Source organism: Rhineura floridana, chromosome 2 (genome assembly GCF_030035675.1).
Source record: "Rhineura floridana isolate rRhiFlo1 chromosome 2, rRhiFlo1.hap2, whole genome shotgun sequence".
NCBI classification, from domain to species: Eukaryota; Metazoa; Chordata; class Lepidosauria; order Squamata; family Rhineuridae; genus Rhineura; species Rhineura floridana.
This window is the reverse complement of record NC_084481.1, coordinates 189,363,323-189,387,210: the sequence shown is the minus strand read 5'-3', so window position 1 is coordinate 189,387,210 and position 23,888 is coordinate 189,363,323. Positions and strand designations below refer to the sequence as shown.

Below are 23,888 nucleotides of genomic sequence, written 5' to 3'. Positions count from 1 at the left end.
GTTTTTGCTGGGAAAATGCCGCAATAGAATTTAGCAGAACAATCCTCATCCTGAATTTATTTTATTTTATTTATTTATTTCATTTCATTTTTAAACCGCCCATAGCTAGTAGCTCTCTGGGCGGTGTACAAAACAGAGTTAAAATACCATGTCACAATAAAATACGATTCAAATAACAGGAAAATTTAAAACATTATGATGAACAATTAACATTAAACTTTAAAACATTAAAACATTAAAATGCCTGGGAGTATAGCCAGGTCTTAACCTGGCGCCTAAAAGAAAATACCGTAGGTGCCAGGCGTATTTCCTCTGGTAAGCTGTTCCACAATTCGGGGGCCACCACAGAAAAGGCCCTAGATCTAGTAGTAATCCTCCGGGCATCTTGATGAGTTGGTACCCGGAGGAGGGCCTTAGATACTGAACGAAGTGGACGGGTAGGTTCATAGCAGGAGAGGCGTTCCACAAGGTACTGCGGTCCCACACCGTGTAAGGCTTTATAGGTCAAAACCAGCACCTTGAATCTGGCTCGGAAACAAATAGGGAGCCAGTGCAAACGGGCCAGGACAGGTGTTATATGCGCGGACTGATTGGTCCTTGTCAACAGCCTGGCTGCCACGTTTTGCACTAGCTGTAGCTTCTGAACTGTCTTCAAGGGCAGCTCTACGTAGAGCGCATTACAGTAATCCAGTCTAGAGGTTACCAGAGCGTGAACAACTGAGGCGAAATCGTCGCTGTCCAGATAGGGGCGTAGTTGGGTGACTAAGCGAAGATGGTAAAACGCATTCCGTGCCACCGAGGCCACTTGAGCCTCCAGTGACAAGGAAGGGTCAAAAAGGACACCCAAACTACGAACCTGTTCCTTCAAGGGGAGTGTAACCCCATCTAGAACAGGTCGAACATCCACCATCTGGGCAGAGAAAGAGTTCACCAACAGTGTCTCGGTCTTGTCTGGATTGAATTTCAGTTTATTAGCTCTCATCCAGTCCATTATCGCAGTCAGGCAACGGTTTAGCACATCGACAGCCTCACCTGAAGAAGGTGAAAAGGAGAAGTAGAGCTGCGTGTCATCAGCGTACTGATGGCAGCGCACTCCAAAACTCCTGATGACCGCACCCAGAGGCTGCATGTAGATGTTAAAAAGCATGGGGGACAGAACCGATCCCTGAGGGACTCCACAATGGAGAGTCCAGGGTATCAAGCAATGTTCCCCAAGCACTACCTTCTGGCGACGATCCGCTAAGTAGGAGCAGAGCCACTGCCAAGCAGTGCCCCCAACTCCCAACTCCGCAAGCCTCCCCAGAAGGATACCATGGTCGATGGTATCAAACGCCGCTGAGAGATCAAGGAGAATCAACAGGGTCACACTCCCCCTGTCCCTCTCCCGACAGAGGTCATCATACAGGGTGACCAAGGCTGTTTCAGTGCCAAAACCAGACCTAAAACCGGATTGAAACGGATCCAGATAATCGGTTTCATCCAAAAGCGCCTGGAGCTGGGTGGCAACGACCCGCTCCAAAACCTTGCCCAAAAAAGGGACATTCGCCACCGGTCTATAGTTGTTCAAAACATCTGGGTCCAAAGAAGGTTTCTTTAAAAGAGGTCTCACTACTGCCAGGCACTACTCCCTCTCTCAAGGAGGCATTTATTACCTCCTTGGCCCAGCCGGCGGTTACAGCCCTGCCAGCCTTCACCAGCCAAGATGGGCAAGGGTCCAGAGCAGACGTAGTCGCCCGCACCATTCCAAGTACCTTGTCCACTTCCTTGAGCTGCACCAACTGAAACTCATCCAATAATAAAGGACAAGGCCGCGCTCTGGACACTTCAATGGATTCAACTGTCATAACATCAGAGTCCAAGTTCCGACGGATGCATTCAATCTTATCTTGGAAGTGCTCCGCAAATTCGTTGCAGCGGGCTTCCGATGTTTCCTTAGTATCAGGAGGGCCAGAATGTAAAAGCCCTCGTACCACCTTAAATAGCTCCGCTTGGCGGCAAAGAGATGATCTAATAGTGGCAGAAAAATAAGACTTTTTCGCCGCCCTGACCACTTTTACGTACAACTTAGTGGAAGCACTTACCAAAGAATGATTACATCCGTCAGGAGTTCGCCTCCACCTGCACTCTAGCCTCCTTCTCTCTTGTTTCATCACTCTCAGCTCCGGGGTATACCACGGTGCTGCATGAGTTCTGCACCGAAGGGGGCGCTCGGGAGCGATCATGTCAATGGCCCGAGTCATCTCCGTATTCCACAGATCGACCAGGGCCTCGACAGGCGCGCCAGTACTATCAGCCGGAAAAACCCCCAGAGCCCTCTGGAAAACTACAGAATCCATAAGCCTCCAGGAGCGGACAAACTTAATAGGTCCCCCACCTCTGCAGAGGGAAAGGGCTGTTGTGAGTCTAAAACTCAACAAGCGGTGATCTGTCCATGACAATGGAGTAGATGAAAAATACCCCACCCTCAGATCACCATCTCCGTGACTAATGTTGTAATCCTGGTGTTTTGGCATGCAATACCAACAGAATGTTTTGTGATATTGTGCTGGTGTAGCAGTTGCTATAAGCTAAGCAATCATTTTGCTGGCACAGTACAACTTATTTAGAGCTTGTAACTAATTTAACAGTTTGTGCCTATTACTTAAACCTGCTACCATTTATGAGATGTTTACCTGGCCAAGTTTAAGCTCTTGCTTTCAGTTTATAGAAACCTGAACAACTCAGGACCAGGTTATCTTAGAGACTGCCTTATCACCTGTATCCCCCACCTTACTGGTTGTCCATATGTTCAGCGTGTAGTAATCAGCAACAGGGCCTTTCATGTGGTTGCATCAACATTATGGGACTCTGCCCCCTTGGCAGTTAGATGCCTGCTGAAAACTTTTGTTTTTATTCAGGCCATCCCAATATGAATTGTTTTAACTTTGCAGCAAATACAATCTACAATGAATATTTCTTATGCTTTGCAATTTTATTTTAAGATTGATTTTATCTTATATATATGTTTACTCAACACTTAGATCTTTCATATATTTTATATTAAGCAGTTTATACTTTTAAAAATATATTCATAAATGCCAGTTATTGACTTGAACAAAAATAGTTCAGAATCAGGGTGTCTACTACAGCATATAAAAATAGTGATAACCTTGGCTATTCTTTCGTGTTCAAACAGTGACATAGCTTCCCACCCCCACCCTCCATATAATTTTAAATAATGTCCTAAATCATGGTACCTTTACATTTTTGATAATTAATGCTTCATCCATTTACAATCACATGAACTATGTTTCAGGATAGTTTAGAATATTGAGCTAGCACCAGTGCTCAAGGCAGCTTCAAGCAAACTACTTTGCACAGCCACAGTCAGCAGGATTTTTAAAAAATCTGTGTTGTGCCTATTGCCACCATGCTTATAAGTGCACTTTTATGGGACCTTCCCCCCACAAACAAGCTGAAAATAAAACACCATGAAAAAGATGTGGAGGCTTTGCTATGATAACACACATTAAAAGCTGGTCTCTTTCAAGGGAAAAGTGCCATCTTCTGTGTAATTTAACATGTGCTTCTACGAACTTTATTGTTTTCCTGTTATGAAGTCTTCCCAAAGGAGGCAAAGTTCTACTGCAGTCCTTATAAGTGCTTCCAGTATCAAGTCACACAAATTGCCAAATTCAAGGAAAATTGGACATTCACCATAGAAAAGCAGGGCTAAAGTAATATCCCTCTTTGTCCATAGACAATCAATTTTCAGTTTAATGGTAGCAGTTCAGTGTCTTTATTATATCTTACCTGTGTGGTTTCCCACATAAAGGCTGGACAATATGACAAAACTTGAATCTGTGTTGGTTTAGTCTATCATGAAGTGTAGAACACTCACTTGTCAAAGTGCCTTTGCACTATGGCAAAAGAATAAACAAACAAATCTTTATTAGCAAATCTCATTCTGTGTATGATTATATGTTTTCTTAATACTTTTTCAAGATCAAACCAGTTGTGCTATTGCACAGTAGTAAAAATAGATTGCAGAGTATTGTTTAATACATCTCTTTATTAAGCTAACATTGAATTACAGTATTGCTAGGAAAAATGACAGCATAAGAGATAGAAACCCTCTTAAGGAAACAGCGGTCCAGATTTAAAATGTCATTCTAAAAATATAAAAAATACATTAATTTAAATTTGGCACAATGGAGTTTCTGTCGTGAACAATTTGATGATTCTTTTCTTTTCAGTGGCATGATAGTAAAGACACTGACAGGAGTTTCTCCATATTCATTTCTTGAGGGAGGCAAGGTACAATTAGCAAACTAATATGTTAAAAAAAGGTTTTAAATGATTAACATAAAGAATGAAGGAACTGAAAGAGGGACTAAAATCTTTAAGCATGATCCAGTAACTTCTTTGTTGATGACTTTAATACTAATATGATCTTATCTGTCTTTAACCCCAGTAAGATGAACTGTTGTTTTTCCTTTTAGTTCCGTGGGGTTTAAATTGACATTATTATCAGTTTCTATGCAGCATTTGTTCTTACCCATTTGATTGGAGAGTTGTATCATTTGGGGCTCATTCAGCCTGCAGTTTGACATCCCCAAGTGAAATAAAGCCCAGGCACATCTTACTACATTGGCCCACGTTAATCCTTTCCCTCTCTCTTCAGTTATTTTGTTTTCCTTTTTTCTTTCTCTGTTACTAAACAAATCAAGGGCACAATCTAGCAAGCAATTTCAAGTCCCATAGATTTTGCTGGGAGAAATGCAATCCTATGACATGTGGATGGGAGTTAGCATCTCTGAACAGCATAGTTGCTGTTGGAGTTGCTTCCAAGTAAAAATACAAAGGACTGGATTGCAAATTTTATTTACTGAAGTCAATCGGATATAAAAACACCTAAGGGCATTATCCAGCCAAAGTTAAGCTCGTTGGAACGGGGATCCCGCCTCCCGCCTCCCCTCATTGTGCATTGGTATACCAATGGCACTATACAAACAATAAAAATCACAAGAAGCTGATATCCTGTTATACTCCAGAAAAGTTTTTATCCCCATAACTTTTGTAATAACATTGGTAAGAAAACAGCATGGAAATAGTAGAAAAAACGAGTAAGCAGCACGGTTAAGCTATATTACCTCCCACTTTTTTTGCTTACACCTGAAATGTATAATTAAACAGGACTGGTATGGGAGAAAATCTTATTAAGGGGTATCAGATAACTATATTAATAATAAGTAGTTTGAAGATTACAACTATAGTTGTCTGGTACTTAATAAGAGGGTCAGATTTTTCTCTCATTAAACATTATGAGCAACTTTGATAGTTTTGATACATAGCTAGAGTACCACGCCTCCCATTTCACATTTATTTTGTACAGTGGATTCAAAATAAAATGCAAAGCAGAGTATTTTATCAGAATGTATACCTGTGATTATTTTAAAATGGAAAAGAATATCTGGGATTGCACTTTAACTCTTGCCATTTATAAAACAATACATTGCTGGTTTCCAAACATGGACTACATGAATAAATGTAAGGAATGAAAAGGGATTTCTTCCCAAAGTTGCAGTCCTCCCTCCCCTGAGAAAGCTTCTTGAACAAATTCAACCTGTGAATTATTAATTCAGCCTTTGCTGATATTTAGCCTTTGAATAATTACCAAGATCTGCTACACGCCAAAAGCTGCTTCAAAAGAGAATAATTTTAACAAGAATAGTTTTCACAGCACAGAAACAACATTTTCAGTAAAATAAAAACAACATAATTGGTCACATATTTAAAAATAGGATTCTCAGAAATGGAACAGATAGTGAAGCAGTTGGACAACATATTACAAATTAATGGCAAAGAGGGTTGCTGATGCAAAAGTAGAAAGGGTCTTTTCACAAATTTTTGTAGCTTGGGAATGAGAAAAAGGGATGGACTGGATCTCTCCCCACCCCAGCACCTTGTTTTTGTACAGTTTATTTTATGTTTTGTAGGATCTCCTTCTGGCTGCTTCAGAGACAGGATATTTGGTCAGATGGGCCCACTTGGCTTGACCCAGTTTGGCAGTTCTCTTGGTCTTGAATTCTTCTTTAGTCCCTAGTGAAATAGGTAATATGCATCCTGATTTTACTATGGACACTACCCAGTGCAAGCCAAATGCTATGGAGACTCCATTGACAGCTGTGCACATTATGATTGCAACAGGGAGCATGGGTAAATTCCCCTTAGCATGTACACTTTATAGAGGTGCAGAGATTACAGATGGTGTATCTCTTGATTGCTGAAATGCTGGACCAAATAAAAGGGCAGAGCTATAGCTTATTACATCAGGCCCTGTCTGTGAGCATGTGATAGCCACAGGTGGAACCTGAAAACAGGATGCTGGACTAATAGATGAGCCTTAGCAGTCATCTGGCAAGGCAATTCTTCTCATATATTATTGGCTTGTCCAAAACGACTGTTGAGTAGTTAGAATTGTGTTCTTGGCTGCACTCCCTCAAACTACTTAATAAAGGGTAATTTCCCTAAAGTCAATGGGATTTCTCCAAGGCTGCTACTGGTAAGAAGTACTTTGTGGACTGCAGCTGAAGTAATTTGAGAATCTTTAAAACAGACTTTATTTCAAACTTTTCTTTCTCTCTCTCTCTAGTCTGTCTCACCAATTCTTTTCTTCTCTTTACAGAAGCAGCCCCTCAATTTTTCTCCCTTACGTATTTCGTGCCGGCTATCACACAGTCCAGGACAATAACCTTGCAGCTCTTTATTTAACCTGCTTTATTTGCACACCTTTATGATATGTACCCACACAGCAAAACGTTTCCCAGATCAAACATTGCTGGGAGCCCAGCGCTCAGCTCTTGACAGTGACCGGGGTAGGTGCGGGTTGGTGGAGGGAGCGCTATTTATCTCGCTCTTATCAGCAGCCTGCTGTTGCCCCCAGATAACGACATAATCGCCCGGCTTTCTAGCAGACTGGCTCCCTTTCCCTTTCTCAGTGAATCGCCATCCCCCCTTGAGCGCTGCTGAATGCCAAATAGACATTCGTGTCGTGGGGTTCCTTGCCTAGGAAACCGACACGCCATTTAGCTTTCCATCTCCTGGGGCTGCTTCGAGTGGGATCGAAAATTTGGGCAGCCCCGAGAACTGTTTGCTTGTTTTCAGGAAAGGGGTTGGTTGTCTCCTGCGCAGGGAAGCTCTTGGCTTCCTCTTTCTCAGCAGTTGGGGAGAATCTAGCAGCCTCGTGCTCCTCCGGAGGAAGGGTGGGATAATAATGACATATAATATAATAACCAGGACTTAATTCGAGGCGAGACTCGCCTGTTTTAAATGACCCTGCTCAGTCCATATGACGTAATAAAGTAGAGAGCGCCCCCTGAGCATGTTAAGAGTGCTTTCTGACCTCCAAACTACACCTACACATCTGTGTTTATGGGTTGGGCCCTCTAAATTAGAGGCCTGTGGTTTGAGCTCCGGCACCTCTCTCTCTCTTTTGGTAAGCAAACGCCAGTTAAACAAATAAAGACAAGCTTGGTCTCGATTTAGCTCGGTTTCTTTTACTGTGCACGTCTCTTTCACAGGGGACTGGGACAGCCGACTGCAGCGCAACAGACCTCGACCTGCCATCAGAGATGCGACGTGGACAAAAGGAGCAACTCAAGAGAGAGACGTCTAACCAACGACCTTACCAACCCGCACAGATTAGGCCACCACACTCACTGGCCCGGTACCCAAAGGAAAGCACCGGGGGCGGCAGGGAAACCAAAGTCTTCCTCGGGGAACTGTAGATTGATTGTATTAGGGGTGTCCAAAGCAGCTGCAAGTAGAAGGGAAGGGATGCGGCGGGTCCAGCTAGGCAGGGCGGCTGAGGGCAGAAGGGACACACACACACACTTCGCATTTTCCCCAGTTTAAAGGGCAAGTCTCGCGCAGCTCTCCCTAGCTCTGCCCCTCTCCTCGCTTCTCGTCCTGATCCCCCTCCCCCCTCCGGATTTGGCCTCTCTCCTCGCGGGGGACAGGGGAAAGCGCTGTCCTCAGAGGGTTGTAATCCTGGAGGTGCAAGTCCCATTTCTGTACATGCTGCCCGACTCCCCGAAGTTGTCCGGAGGGAAGTCCTCGACGCTGTACGCCCTGCTCTTGAGGGCGGTGGCGTAGTAGTCGATGGGCTCCTCGGCGGCGTTGTCCATCCAGCTGAGGCACAGCAGCCTCTGGAAGGAGCGCTTGAAGTTGTCCGAGAGGAAGCCGTAGAGGATGGGGTTGGCGCAGCTGTTGGCGTAGCCCAGGATGACCGAGAGCTGGCTGATGGTGGCGTCGTCGGGCTCCACGAAGAGGTTGACCAGCTGCACGATGTAGAAAGGCATCCAGCAGATGACGAAGACCATGACAACCATCATGACCATGAGGGTGATCTTCCTCTCGGAGCGTTTGCGCTGCTGCCAGCCGGCCTTGAGCGCCACCATGCGCATCTTGGCGATGATGAGGATGTAGCAGAGGCTGATGGCCACCACGGGCAGCAGGAAGCCCATGAGGAAGGTGTAGACTACGAAAACCACCAGCCACTTCTGCTTGGGGTCAGGCATCATCATGTTGCAGGCCACCGTCCCATCCGTGTTGAGCTCGGTCTTGGAGAAGATGATGATGGGCAAGATGATGAGGATGGCCAGTCCCCAGACGGCCAGGTTGACCATCTTGGCCACGGTGGGCCGGCGGTAGCGCGACGCCTTGATGGGGTGCACCACGGCGATGTAGCGGTCCACGCTGAGCACCGTCAGGCAGTAGATGCTGGTGAACATGTTGACGGCGTCCACGCTGAGCACCAGGCGGCAAAGCAGCGAGCCGAAGGGCCAGTGGTGCAGCAGCGTCGAGGTGACCAGGAAGGGCACGCTCAGCATCAGCAGCTCGTCGGCGATGGCCAAGTTGAGGATGTAGATGTTGGTGGCCGTCTTCATCTTGGCGTAGCGCAGGATCACGTAGATGACCATGGAGTTGCCACACAGCCCCACCAGGCACACCACGGAGTAGATGAAGGAGATGAGGATGGCGCTGCTGCCTTGCGACTCGCTCCCGCCGCCGCTCACCGTGCCGTTGGGGCCGGGGGAGCCGGAGGAGTTCCTGCCACCCGCCGCCGAGTCCATGCCTCCAGCGCCCACGAGCCTGGCGCAGGGGCCATTCCTCCGCCCCGTCGGCCTGGGTTCAGAGCAGGGCCAGCGCTCCGGCAAGCCGGCAGGCGGTCAGCAGCGGCAGCATCCTCCGGGCGCCGCCGCCGCCGCCTCGCTCCCTCTCCTCTCGCAGCCCGGCAGCATCTGAGCGAAAGGCGCGGAAAAGAACTGGCAAAAGAAGGGGGAGCCGCGCGCCGCCCTGAGTCCGACTGGCATTAATTGCAACCTGCCGGCTCGGAGGGATGATTAATAGGTGGCAAGCGGCGCGTCAGCGCCTACGAAAAGGAGGGATGGAAGGAGGGATAGAGGGAGAGAGAGAGGGAAGGAGGAGACTGAGGCGGGGAAGGGAGGGGGAGCTGGCTCACCTCTCTCTCTTTCTCTCTCGCGCTCCCTGAGTTCCCGCCAATTTTCAGAGGGCGAGTCTCTCTCCCCGGCTCAGCCAGTTCCTCATTCATTAGTCGGGGGAGCCAAGGAGTTCTGAGGGGGATTCCTCTGGTAACCCAAGATAGGTTCTTGTGAAAGTGTGTGTGTGTGTTCAGCCTCCTCTAGCTCCCCAAAACCAAAACCAGCAGGTGGGGCCCCCGGCAGGGCATTTTCACTTTGTGCCCTCCCATGCTCCACAGCCTCATACATGACGCTGCTCCCTCCTTCTCTTCTCAATGCCCTCTCCTTCAGAATGGACATCCTAGTGTCGTTTTCGCCAACCTGGCGCCCTCCAGATGGTTTGGAAAACAACTCCCATCAGCCTCAACCAGCAAGGCTGTGCTAGCTGGGGCTGATGGGAGTTGCCCTTGGAAACATCTCGGGAGTGCCAAATTGGTGAAAGCTGTCCCTCAGAACTCCCACACGCATCTTCACTAGCCACTTTCACATCCCCACCCTTCCCTACAAGCAAGCTTACTGCTTTATTATAACTTGCCTACCCTACTTTACAACCCACCCAACCCCACCATCCTATTGTTGTTAATTGCTGGCCAGGTTAGAAAGCCTAAAACACAAGATTAAATAGAATTAAAACATCAAAACACTTCATGTCAGGGTTGATTCTGTTGGAGAACATGGGAGCACCTCAACTTGTTCTGAAAGAGTGGTAGCATACTACTTGGTGGGACCTCACTCACCTCCACCTCACAACCACCCCCACTCCAAAGGGCAGGTCCAATTCTAATGACTAGGTCCACCCAGAGAGTGGGGGCGGGGAGAACACAGGTGAGTGAGCAGTAGCTACCCCTTGTAGCACTGTTACAGCACACCCTTCAGCAGAAGTGCAGCCAGAGGAGTGGGCCTGCTGGGCCCAATCCCATCATCCAGCTCCCCAGAGCTGCTTACGAGAGAGCAGATGGGAAGTGAGCTGGAATGATATGGCCTCTGCCCTCACTGCTAGTCTTGGGTGGCATGATTGATTGATTGATTGAATTTCTTAGTCGCCCATCTGGCTGGCTATCCAGCCACTCAGGGCAACGTACAAAATAGGCATGCAAATATAATAAACATTAAAATCTGAAAACAATGACGATAAAATCTAGCCCACCCCAAAAGCCTGCCTGAAGAGCCAGGTCTTCACGGCCCAGCGGAAACTCATTATAGAGGGTGCATGGTGGAGATCATTTGGGAAGGAGTTCCACAGGGTGGGGGCCACAATTGAAAAAGCCCTCTCTCTAGTCCTCACCAGTCTGGCTGCTTTGACTGATGGGATAGAGAGAAGGTCTTTTGAGGCTGATCTTGTTGGGCGGCACAGCTGATGATGCTGGCAAGAATGGCATGGCAAGAATGTACCTCCTTCCAGCTGCTGCATTTGCTACTCATGGGGGAGAGCGCACAGGCAAGAGGCTGGAATCAGTAGCATCCTCCATTCACTGATTGGCCCTTTCTGGGCAACTCAGCAGTTGGGATTGGACTTGGTGGGAATGCTGAGCTTTACAATCTGCAGCACAGTTGTATCTTGTTTGCTACTGGTATCATCATCATTATCTTTAATGACAACAGATGCATCATAACCCATATATGCCCACCATCACGATCATTGTACTAACTTCTGCCTACAGCTTCCAGCTACTACACACACTATTTCACACAGTCTCTCAATAGACACATTGCTATCTTCTATGAGTATCTATAGGTATAGGCAAACACTAATGACATCACAAACCCCTACCATTGACCAACTTGCTATTTCACAATAAAACACATTAACCGACCCTGTTACCTTCTCATGTGACACAACACCAAACACTTTATCATTTATCACACTATGCACACACATACATCACCTTCTTTACCTACTACCACTATAAATATTACACCAATGTGCTTCAAATGAAACCCTACTGATGAGCTGGCAACATGCTTAATAGCTGAATCCTTTGGCATTTGTGAAAGGTTGGTAGAGGGAGACCCCTGCTTATATTAACACCAACGGACACATAGACAACCATGCCACTTGACAAATATCTTTACAACTAAAACTAGACTGATTTTTTAAAAGTGTACAAACATGCAAGTTCTACAAATCTGTTTTATATGCATTAGCAGTGATGCCTTAATAATTGCACATGATTTCTTGATGATTCTGTGACTTCAAAATGGTTACAGCTGACTTTTTTCAATTTGATTGATTAAAGTTTTAAATATTCCTAGTGCTGTTGCATAAATACTTTTGCTAAATGGTGCAGTGCTGGAAAATTCATTACACAACACAGAGAATTAAACCTGCCTTTTTAAGATTCTCAGATCATATTTTAATTGTCAGAATATTTGACGTTTGTGGTTATACTGATTTTGTACTATAGGAGTTGCTCAAAATTCTTACTTGGACTCACACAGAGCATTGAAATACTGAATCCTAGAGATCACAAAGGCATGGGTGATAATAACAGGACTCTATTTCTCTAGCAAATGGCAGGGTTAGTATATACTGTAGCTAATAAAAAGCAATCCTGGCCATTGCAGCTACTAGATTCTCCAGGAGCAAAGCAGCATCCAAGTGTATTACCAAGCTATATACAGGCTGTTTCAATAGGAAGAGATATACCACACCAATAAATATTGTGATTGTGGGGTAGAAGAAGCTGCATAGCACTTTTAATAGGGAACAATTATTTTAGCTTAGTTGAAGGACTAGTTTGCACTATTAATGTTTAAATAACATTTTTACCATGCCAGATCAGTGTAGTAAACAGAATGTTGGACCCAGAGTGATGAAACTTGTGCTCAAATATCACTCAGCTATGTAACTTCTTTGTTCTTCTCCGGCACTCAATTCAGAATACCGCAGAGCATTATGAACTGTGCCAGGTCATTATGCACTTAAGATTTCTTGGTATTCCAAATGTGGTAATTATGAACTTTAGCAGAAATGCATGAGCTCTTCCAAGAATGCCTGAAACTAACTCAGAAATTTCCTGAGTTCTCTCTCCATCCCCCCCCCAAAGCTAATCCAAGGTCTCACGGAAAAAAAACACCTGTCCAACTCTGCCATTCTCCCTTGTCCCCCAAAGCCATTCCTGCCAGCATGCATGCCCCTAAGCATACTGTTCCATTCCTTTCCTTACCCTTAAGCAGTGGCAATGGCAGCAGCAGAGGTGTCACTGTGACACACGTGGTAATAGTACACTGGGTGATGTACAGTTGCTACAGTTGATATATATTAACAGGGGAGTAGAAGAGTAATGCTGTTCCTGTACGCTATTCCTCTGTCCCACCCTCTGCATGCATATCCTTTCCAGTCATGTCTAGATATAATATTAGGATATTATGCTTTGAAATGTCACTAAAAAGTTGTTCCCTTCTACTGGCTGAAATTCACAAGACTGTGACATAGGCCATTTCTTATGATACAGTTTGCTTATGTGATATTTACCTGGAGTTAAGAACATAAGAACATAAGAAGAGCCTGCTGGATCAGGCCAGTGGCCCATCTAGTCCAGCATCCTGTTCTCACAGTGGCCAACCAGGTGCCTGGGGGAAGCCCGCAAGTGCCAATTGTGACAATGGAAAAACTTTCAAGAGATGAGCCAGTGCATTTTGAAAAAAAGAACAGAGATATGATCTTACAGCAGTATTTCAGCAACCTATTCAGAATGGTTGGCAAGATAATATCTGGGATAGAGGTAATTCCCATCAGACTCTTATTGTATGACTATGGTTATGACAGCAAGATTATTATGGAATACTGATAATGGAAGATTGGACACTGAAATTACTGGATTTAACAGGACTATCGGAAGATTGGACACTGAAATTACTGGATTTAACAGGACTATCGAAGATGGAAGATGGAAGATGGAACTAATAGGGATAATAGAATAATGGCTATTGAAATTATTGAACCTAACAGATTCTGATGAGACGGATTGTTTGAAATGTTTATTTTGACTATGGTTATGACAATAAGATTATTATAATTAGTAATGAGATGGATTAATTAATATGCTTATTTGGAAAAAAATTGATAGATATATTTCTTAAAGAACTGAAACCTCTCTTTGACTTTTTGTGGAAAGAACAAAGTAATGTTTATGAGATCTGATGATTAAGTAAGATAACTATTGGAGGAAAGTGATTTTATAATATGATTTAAGAGACAGGATTGTTATATATTATAGACTTATAACTGATTTGATATGTGACAAATGGGAAGTCAATATTTTATTCTTTATTTTTTTTTTCTTTTTGTTCAATTATTTTTGATTTTGTTTTTTGTCTTTGAATGTTTAGTTTTGTATGTTGTATGAAAATTTGAATAAAAAAAATTATTAAAAAAAAAAATATCATGTCTCCTCTGACCCGCCTTTTCTCTAAACTAAAAAGCCCCAAATGCTGCAACCTTTCCTCGTAAGGGAGTCGCTCCATCCCCTTGATCATTCTGGTTGCCCTCTTCTGAACCTTTTCCAACTCTAGAATATCCTTTTTGAGATGAGGTGACCAGAACTGTACACAGTATTCCAAATGCGGCCGCACCATAGATTTATACAACGGCATTATGATATCGGCTGTTTTATTTTCAATACCTTTCCTAATTATTGCTAGCATGGAATTTGCCTTTTTCACAGCTGCCGCACACTGGGTCGACATTTTCATCGTGCTGTCCACTACAACCCCGAGGTCTCTCTCCTGGTCGGTCACCGCCAGTTCAGACCCCATGAGCGTATATGTGAAATGAAGATTTTTTGCTCCAATATGCATAATTTTACACTTGTTTATATTGAATTGCATTTGCCATTTTTCCGCCCATTCACTCAGTTTGGAATGATCTTTTTGGAGCTCTTCGCAATCCCTTTTTGTTTTAACAACCCTGAACAATTTAGTGTCGTCAGCAAACTTGGCCACTTCACTGCTCACTCCTAATTCTAGGTCATTAATGAACAAGTTGAAAAGTACAGGTCCCAATACCGATCCTTGAGGGACTCCACTTTCTACAGCCGTCCATTGGGAGAACTGTCCGTTTATTCCTACTCTCTGCTTTCTGCTTCTTAACCAATTTCTTATCCACAAGAGGACCTCTCCTCTTATTCCATGACTGCTAAGCTTCCTCAGAAGCCTTTGGTGAGGTACCTTGTCAAACGCTTTTTGAAAGTCTAAGTACACTATGTCAACTGGATCACCTCTATCTATATGCTTGTTGACACTCTCAAAGAATTCTAATAGGTTACTGAGACAGGACTTTCCCTTGCAGAAGCCATGCTGGCTCTGTTCAGCAAGGCTTGTTCTTCTATGTGGTTAGTTAATCTAGCTTTAATAATACTTTCTACCAGTTTTCCAGGGACAGAAGTTAAGCTAACGAGCTTCCTTGACTTTGCTTGTTAACCATGCTGGCATCATCTTGGCCCTGGAGGTACCTTTTCTGATCTGCGGTATGCACTCCAGTTGAGCTTCTAATATAGTGTTTTTAAACAACTTCCAAGCATTTTCAAGTGATGTGACCCTCTGGACTTTGTTTTTCAGCTTTCTTTTTACCAATCCCCTCATTTTTGTGAAGTTTCCTCTTTTGAAATCAAATGTGGCCGTGTTGGATTTTCTTGGCAATTGGCCAGTTACATGTATGTTTAATTTAATAGCACTGTGGTCACTGCTCCCAATCGGTTCAACAACACTTACATCTTGCACCAGGTCCCGGTCCCCACTGAGGATTAAGTCCAGGGTTGCCGTCCCTCTGGTCGGTTCCATGACCAACTGGTCTAGGGAATAGTCATTTAGAATATCTAGAAACTTTGCTTCTTTGTCATGACTGGAACACATATGCAGCCAGTCTATGTCCGGGTAGTTGAAGTCACCCATTACTACCACATTTCCTAGTTTGGATGCTTCCTCAATTTCATATCTCATCTCAAGGTCTCCCTGAGCATTTTGATCAGGGGGACGATAGATCGTTCCCAGTATTAAGTCCCTCCTGGGGCATGGTATCACCACCCACAACGATTCTGTGGAGGAGTCTGCCTCTTTTGGGGTTTCGAGGTTGCTGGATTCAATGCCTTCTTTCACGTATAGAGCGACTCCGCCACCAATACGTCCTTCCCTGTCCTTCTGATATAGTTTATATCCAGGGATAACCGTATCCCACTGGTTTTCTCCATTCCACCAGGTCTCCGTTATGCTCACTATATCAATGCTCTCCTCTAAGACCAAGCACTCCAGTTCTCCCATCTTGGTTCGCAGGCTCCTAGCATTAGCGTACAGGCACTTGTAAGCAGTGTCTCTCTTCAAGTGTCTTTGGCACTTGTGGTTAGGCCTGTGGTAATTTTGCTCTTCTGAATTATATCCTGTGCCCCTGCTCTCACAATGCCTACTTCTAGGCCTACCCCTTTTAAAATTTCATCATTTCTTTGGTTTTTATCCCAGGGGGGAGGTTTATTCCGAACCGGACCTTTCTCAGCTCCTGTCGGGTTTCCCCCCTCAGTCAGTTTAAAAGCTGCTCTGCCACCTTTTTAATTTTAAGTGCCAGCAGTCTGGTTCCATTCTGGTTCAAGTGGAGCCCGTCCCTTTTGTACAGGCCCGGCTTGTCCCAAAATGTTCCCCAGTGCCTAACAAATCCAAATCCTTCCACCCGACACCATCGTCTCATCCACGCATTGAGACTGTGAAGCTGGGCCTGTCTGGCTGGTCCTGCGCGTGGAACCGGTAGCATTTCAGAGAAAGCCACCTTGGAGGTCCTGGCTTTCAGCATCCTACCTAGCAACCTACATTTTGCTTCCAGGACCTCACGGCTGCATTTCCCCATGTTGTTGGTGCCAACGTGCACCACGACCACTGACTCCTTCCCAGCACTGTCTACCAAACTATCTAAACGACGGGCGATATCCGCAACCTTCGCACCAGGCAGGCAAAACACCTTGCGGTCTGCACGCCCATCACACACCCCACTGTCTATGTTCCTAATGATCGAATCACCCACTATAAGGATCCCTCCACCCCCTGGAGATATATCCTCGGCACGAGAGGATAGCTGCTCATCCCCCAAGGAATGGGTCCCTTCTAAGGGATCGTTTCCCTCTTCCTCAGCTGGATGTTCTCCTTCCCCGAGACCATCATTGTCCATGATAGCAGGAGAGCTATCATCGCTGGAGTGGGACACAGCTATAACGTCCCTGAAGGCCTCCTCCACACACCTCTCTGCCTCTCTCAGCTTTTCCAGGTCCGCCACCTTGGCCTCAAGGAAATGAAGTCGTTCCTGGAGAGCCAGGAGCTCATTGCACCGAGAGCATACCCACGACTTCTGTCCAACAGGCAGATAGTCGTACATGCTGCAGGCGGTGCAAAACACTGGAAAGCCCCCATACCCCTGCTGGCTTCTTATCTGCATAGTTTTGTTTAAGGTTTATTACGTCAATGGGTTGGAGACTGCGGTTTAGTTGAGGTCAGGGAACAGACGGGCAGAGTGGGGGGCCCTGGCCTCCTCGCCCTGCTGCCGAACTCGCTCTGCTGCTTAACTCGCCTTGACGCTTTGTCAGCTGGGGCTTAACTCTTTAGTATTCTCTCAGGCTTCCTTCCTGAGCGAGGGGCGGGGCTGTTTAAGCTTTTGGCTGCTTTTAATCTCAGCAAGGGGCTGTGCCTTCCAGGCAAGTCTTTTGTGTTTGTTGTTTTCCCACCTAGAACAGCCTGACCTTTCTTTAACCTAGGGAAACAGAGCTTGTGGTTGTGTTTCAGGAAGGCTGAAGCTGCCCTTTTTAGCAAGGACTGAGCTGACTCTCTCCCTGTATGTATCGGTGGAGTTTCCTTTTCCCCTTCTCTCCGGCTGGAATTTAGCCTTGTTTACAGTGTCCCCTGAAGCTTTCCTGCTAGGGTGGTGTTGAAAACTAGCTTTCTATACGCTTCCTTCTCCTAGGATCTGTCTCCTAAGATATAGGTTCTTTCAGGATTTGGCTCCTAGCTCAGGGTGACCTTGGGCTGCCCTTATTAGTTATTGCTCTGAGCTGTTTTACTTCAATTAAATAATGGAATAAATGGGAGCTACTTACCCTCTTTTCGATCTGCTGCTTAACTCGCCTTGACGCTTTCCCCCCTTTCTTTTATACAATAATATGAAACCTTCTAAAAGAATGAATTGCATAATTACCCAAGTATAAATATTAAATTTACTAGACACAGTTGCATGAAAAAAAATGAAAGAGAACACGACTAGCTCTGTAGTTCTTGTTAACCAAGCAGACTGTACTGTAAAGCTATCATTTCAATTTTTTATCCTCCCACCCATTCTCTTTACACCTACTCACATCTAGAGACACCCTGGGTGCTTCCTTTCCTGGAAACCTTTCATTTCAAATTATGCTTCTGTGATCATTGTTTCTTTTCAGCAGTTGATGAATCACCACATCAGATCCCATATGGTAAAAACGATTCTACTTAAGAAATGTGAAAGGAGTGGCCAAGAATGGCCACTGTTTTTTTAGAAACAAAACACATGCATTTCAGTTTGCTGATACAAGCATTTAATAAAAACCCTAATATATATATATATATATATATATATATATTTGCTGATACAAGTTTGCTGATACAAGCATTTAATAAAACCCTTATATATATATATATATATATATATATATATATATATATATATATATATATATAAGACAGTTTTGAAAGCAACAAACAGAACTTCACTCAAGCTTGCTCTGGATCCCTATAAGGATTCCGTTAATCACCTAATATACATATTTTTTCCCTACTATGGAAGAAACTAGATAAAGCCGGTATTGATAAAAGACTGCTATGGCTTATTCAAACACTCCACCATGACACCTTTATAAGAATCCGCCTTGGTTTAAATGGTTCCCTTTCCCAAAAGATCCCTGTGTGGAAAGGAGTTATGCAGGGATGCATTTTGGCCCCTTTTTTATTTAATTTTTTTATCAACGATATCGTCTCTGCAATGGCTTCCCCAGCTTTCTTTCCACCGTCGATTAAAGAGAGGAAAATCCCGGTTCTTTTGTACGCAGATGATCTAGTTCTCTTGTCTCAAAACAGGATAGGCCTTAAACGCATGCTTCTTTCCCTCCTAGAATACAGTGATGCGCATCTGTTGCATATCAACTATTCCAAATCTAAAATAATGGTATGCGGGAAAAACAGTAGATCTAAATCTACTTGGTATTTAAATGGTTACTGTTTAGAACAGGTAAATACTTTTAAATATCTGGGTATCCACATTAATAATAATTTGGCTTGGTCCCACCATTTAGCATATATTAAGTTGCTAGCAACCAAGGCCCTAGGGCAACTGAAAATTTTTTTCTATACCAGGGGAGGGCAACTGGTAAAACCATTTTTCAAACTGTATGTTGCAAAATTCCTCCCGATAATCTTAATCTGAAATTTGGGGTCCCGCCTTACGTCTTGCCCTGGAGCAAATTCAAAATACTTTATTTAAACAAATCTTGGGCTTACCTAAAGGCACCCCTGCAGCCCATGTGAGAGCTGAACTCAATTTACCTTGTTTAAAGGCTAGAATAGACCTGGCTTTTCTACGTTATTGGCAGAAATTATTTACAATCAACTCACAGTCCTTGGTTAGGCTTTGCTGGGAGGAGCAGTTGGAAAATGGGGGTTGGGTGGCAAATTTCTCTGTCTTAGCCCCAAATTACTATTTAACAGATAACCTCCTCAGTAATCTTAATTCTAAGGCACTTCGCATTCAGATTTTTGACCATGAGGCACAACAAGATAGAGCAGTTATTACCACAGCACCCTTTTCTACCTGGTTTCCACTCATTAAAACCAACTACGAGTGGTCTCCTTACCTTGATATTCTAACGAAGGCCTCTCTTCGCAGAGCCTACACGGAATTGAGATTCCAGGTTATGCCCTCGGCGAATTTACAAGGTAGATACCTCGGAATTCCCTATGCTGAGCGCTTATGTGTTTCAGGATGTAAGGTTCCTGAGGAACCTTTTTGAAGTTGAGGGTCACATCACTTTGGGGGTGGGAAAATGGTTGGGGGCCACATACAGGTAGCAGTGGACAGGGCCAGAATAAAAAAGTGTTGGGGCCCTACCTAAAAATGAATGGGACAACCCTTTTTCCCATCTCTCTCTCCTCCTCTTTCATTCATCCATCAACCATCCATTCTCTCACATGCACCCTTTCACATGAACAAGCACTCACCCTCTCTCCCTTTATTCAAACATTGTTAATTCATTCACTTCCATGAATTCATTTTCTTTCTAGGCTTGGGGAAGGGGGAGTTCTCCAAAGGATGTGGAGAACCACCTCTAAGGCACTGGTTGCTTACTAATGCCTTCATATTGTTGTTGTGTAAATTTGTATATTTGTTAGCAGAGTAACTCAGTAGTCTGAAATGCATGTGTGCCAGTGTGTGCGTTTACCTAAGTAGCAGGCTTTTGCCCTGCATTGAGATCACTGAGACTTAAGAGTTAATAAAATAGGAAAAGATACTTTATTTATAGAACATAAGAACATAAGAAGAGCCTGCTAGATCAGGCCAGTGGCCCATCTAGTCCAGCATCCTGTTCTCACAGTGGCCAACCAGGTGCCTGGGGGAAGCCCGCAAGTAGGACCTGAGTACAAGAACACTCTGCCCTCCTGAGGCTTCCGGCAACTGGTTTTCAGAAGCATGCTGCCTCTGACTAGGGTGGCAGAGCACAGCCATCATGGCTAGTAGCCATTGATAGCCCTGTCCTCCATGAATTTGTCTAATCTTCTTTTAAAGCCATCCAAGCTGGTGGCCATTACTGCATCTTGTGGGAGTAAATTCCATAGTTTAACTATGCTCTGAGTAAAGAAGTACTTCCTTTTGTCTGTCCTGAATCTTCCAACATTCAGCTTCTTTGAATGCCCACGAGTTCTTGTATTGAGAGGGAGAAAAACTTCTCTCTATCCAAATTCTTAATGCCATGCATAATTTTATACACTTCTATCATGTCTCCTCTGACCCGCCTTTTCTCTAAACTAAAAAGCCCCAAATGCTGCAACCTTTCCTCGTAAGGGAGTCGCTCCATCCCCTTGATCATTCTGGTTGCCCTCTTCTGAACCTTTTCCAGCTCTATAATATCCTTTTTGAGATGAGGCGACCAGAACTGTACACAGTATTCCAAATGCAGCCACACCATAGATTTATACAACGGCATTATATCGGCTGTTTTATTTTCAATACCTTTCCTCATTATCCCTAGCATGGAATTTGCCTTTCACAGCTGCCGCACACTGGGTCGACATTTTCATCGTGCTGTCCTCTACAACCCTGAGGTCTCTCTCCTGGTCGATCACCGCCAGTTCAGACCCTATGAGCGTATATGTGAAAATAAGATTTTTTGCTCCAATATGCATAATTTTACACTTGTTTATATTGAATTGCATTTGCCATTTTTCCGCCCATTCACTCAGTCTGGAGAGGGTTTTTTTGAGCTCTTCGCAATCCCTTTTTGTTTTAACAACCCTGAAAAATTTAGTATCATCAACAAACCTGGCCACTTCACTGCTCACTCCTAATTCTAGGTCATTAATGAACAAGTTGAAAAGTACAGGTCCCAATACCGATCCTTCAGGGACTCCACTTTCTACAGCCCTCCATTGGGAGAACTGTCCATTTATTCCTACTCTCTGCTTTCTGCTTCTTAACCAATTCCTTATCCACAAGAGGACTGTGATGTTCCTGTATTAGTGTATATATGGTAAGGGCTGTTTGTATAGGAGATACATGGTAAGTGGAATGAAAGAGGAGGGGGGAGTGAATGCGCAGTAGAATGCTGGATGATTGGCTGAGTGTTGAGAATGGCGGAGAGTATAAATGGAAGGATGACAGTTAAATCTGGGAGGACGTAAGAGGGTTGTTTTGGTGGGTTTGTGAGAGTTGTTTGAGAGGTGGATGTCAGGAGACTGTGGAAAAAGAGAGAGTGGGAGTTCTAGTTTATGATAAGTCAAGTATCATAGTAATAGATGAAACCATATGCTTATGTGCCTTTATAAAGTAATCTTGTTATCTTTGTTATTTAATAAATACTGTATTTGGTTTACCAAAGGCCTGATCCTTGGCTGGGGTTTCACAGACCAGAAGGGAGGGTAAGGTAAATACCAAGGCTGAAGAGTGACAAATGGTGGCAGCGGGGAAGGGAAGAATAACACCACAAGTATTCAGAGCAAACCAGGATTATCTGCATTGATACAAAGGGATTGGGACAGCTTAAGCACGCAGTCACAGAGGTAACCTGATAGAGAGACTCAGGCAGAGTCTCTGGGAATACGGGTTATAGGACGTGACTGGTGGTGCTGCCTATCAGGTGGATCTGGTGAGGTCTATGCTAGAGCGGGGAGAGAAACCATAAAAAAGGACAGTCCGGACTGGTGGAGTCCCTGGTGGTGCCTAGTGACAGGCAGTAACCACGAGCAGGTAGGAACCTGACAGGGAGAGCCAGGGAAGGGCATCACATGTGGTGGTAGCGGTGGGATACGAACAAAGGAGAATACGTCACAGGTGTTGGCTGTAGCGGTGGTACGAATACTAGAGAATCCCTAACAGTGGTGTGGCAAACAGAAATAACAAAACAAGATTACTTGTGAGTGTGACTGGCAAAGAGTGTGTGACAAAGAGTGAGTGACCATGGCTGAATATATAAAAATGAAAAGAGAGGAGCTGGTGGAGAAGTGCATAACATTCAATTTACCTCACGAGGGTAAAGGGGTAGATGAATTGAGGGTAGCACTTATAGGATTTGCAACTGCCCAGCAAAAACAACCTGTCAGGGAAGAGACCCCAGAAGGATACTTAAGCAATCTCACTTATATAGAGTATTTGAGAGAGAAGTTAAGATGGGAGGCTGAGGAAAAAGACAAGCAGCGGGAGTTGGAATTTGAGAGAATGAGAGTGGATGCTGAATTACAGGTGGAAAAGTTAAAATTTGAAAGACAGAAGTTTCATTCTGATGAAACAAGAAAGGACAGAAATGAAACAAAGATAAAGGTTACACCAAAGGATTTTGCAGTGTTTGAGCCTGGACAGGATCCACAAATTTACCACAGTACTTTTGAAAAGGCAGCTCAATTGTGGGGGCTACCAGAGGATAAATATATGCAATATTTATCAAACCTGATCAAAGGGGAATTGGCTGAGGTATACCAATATTTCCCCTCAGACAAGCCCGTCACATATGCTGAGTTTAAAGAGGCAGTATACAAAAGATTCAGACTATTTTAGAAAGTTATTCCGAAACTGTCAGATCCAAGCAGGGAGGTCTTTTGTTGAACTGGGAGCTAAGTTGATGGATATATTTGGAAAGTGGATGAGTAGTGCCAAAGCTCAGTCAGTGGAAGAGGTGAAAAGCCTCATGATACTGGATCAATTAGTTCATCAGTTACCACCAGAAATAAGGCTCCTTGTCAAAGACCGTTCCCCTACATCGGTGCAGGAGGCCGCAGAGATGGCGGATCACTTTGCCTCCAATAGAACTGGCTGGGTGGGGAAAACATCAAGAGAGTTTAAACCCAGACCATATAATGGCGTCAAAAAGGATGTGGTGCCACAGCGAGGGAGTCCTCCAGTAAAATCTGAAGGGCACAGGACACCCCAGAGTGGATCTGTGTACCCTAAAACAGAGGAGAAATTATGCTATAAATGTGGTAGACCGGGGCACCTATGTTTTCAATGTGAGGTTGCCAACCCCATTAGTAATCCTGCTCAGGCGAGGGCAGTAAAAATAGAACCAAAAGATCTAACCACGAAAAAGGTTCAGTTCTGCCAGATAAACTGGACAGAAGTAACAGACCTTGATTCAAGTCTGAGAGAGGAAGTGAGTGTACAAGGGGCAAATTATTGGGCATTGCTTGATACTGGTGCCGCTCAGACGTTACTGAGGCCAGATTTAATAAAATCTGAGGAAATATTACCTCAGGAAACGGTGACTATTCAAGGAGTGAGGGGTAGACCAGAAAGCTTGCCTATGGCCCTAGTGAAAATGGAGTGGAGAGGCCGAGAGGGCAAATATAAAGTAGGTATTAATGCCCAACAACAAGAACCAGTGATACTGGGAAGAGATGTTATGGGGGCACAAGGGAAAATATATGTGGTGACTAGACAGCAACTTGGCAGAGAAACAGAAGCCATGTTAAAAGGGGCTGAAGGAAACAGGGTGGAATCTGTTTGCCAGCCTCAGGTCACCATAGCAATCCTTGGCAGGCCTGCTGAAGGAGACAAACTGTATCAAATGGTCTCTGGGGAAGAGACAGAGCATTTCAGAGAAGAACTGAATAAGGATACCAGTTTGAAGCAAATAAAGGAGCAAGCCCTGACCCAACAGATTC

At 44.5% G+C, this 23,888-nt stretch overlaps 1 protein-coding gene across 1 annotated transcript; it reads right to left on the bottom strand.

Annotated features, from left to right (window-relative positions):
* Positions 1-4,403: 4,403 nt before the first annotated feature.
* On the bottom strand, positions 4,404-9,378 carry SSTR1 (somatostatin receptor 1). Its single transcript, XM_061611679.1, has one exon. It carries the CDS (start codon positions 9,114-9,116, stop codon positions 8,016-8,018), a length of 1,101 nt encoding a protein of 366 aa, XP_061467663.1. The 5' UTR covers positions 9,117-9,378; the 3' UTR covers positions 4,404-8,015.
* Between the last annotated feature and the right edge of the window lie 14,510 nt (positions 9,379-23,888).

Coding starts and splice junctions, on each gene's coding strand:
- SSTR1 (XM_061611679.1), bottom strand. CDS start 9,116: ATGGACTCGGCGGCGGGTGGCAGGAACTCCTCCGGCTCCCCCGGCCCC.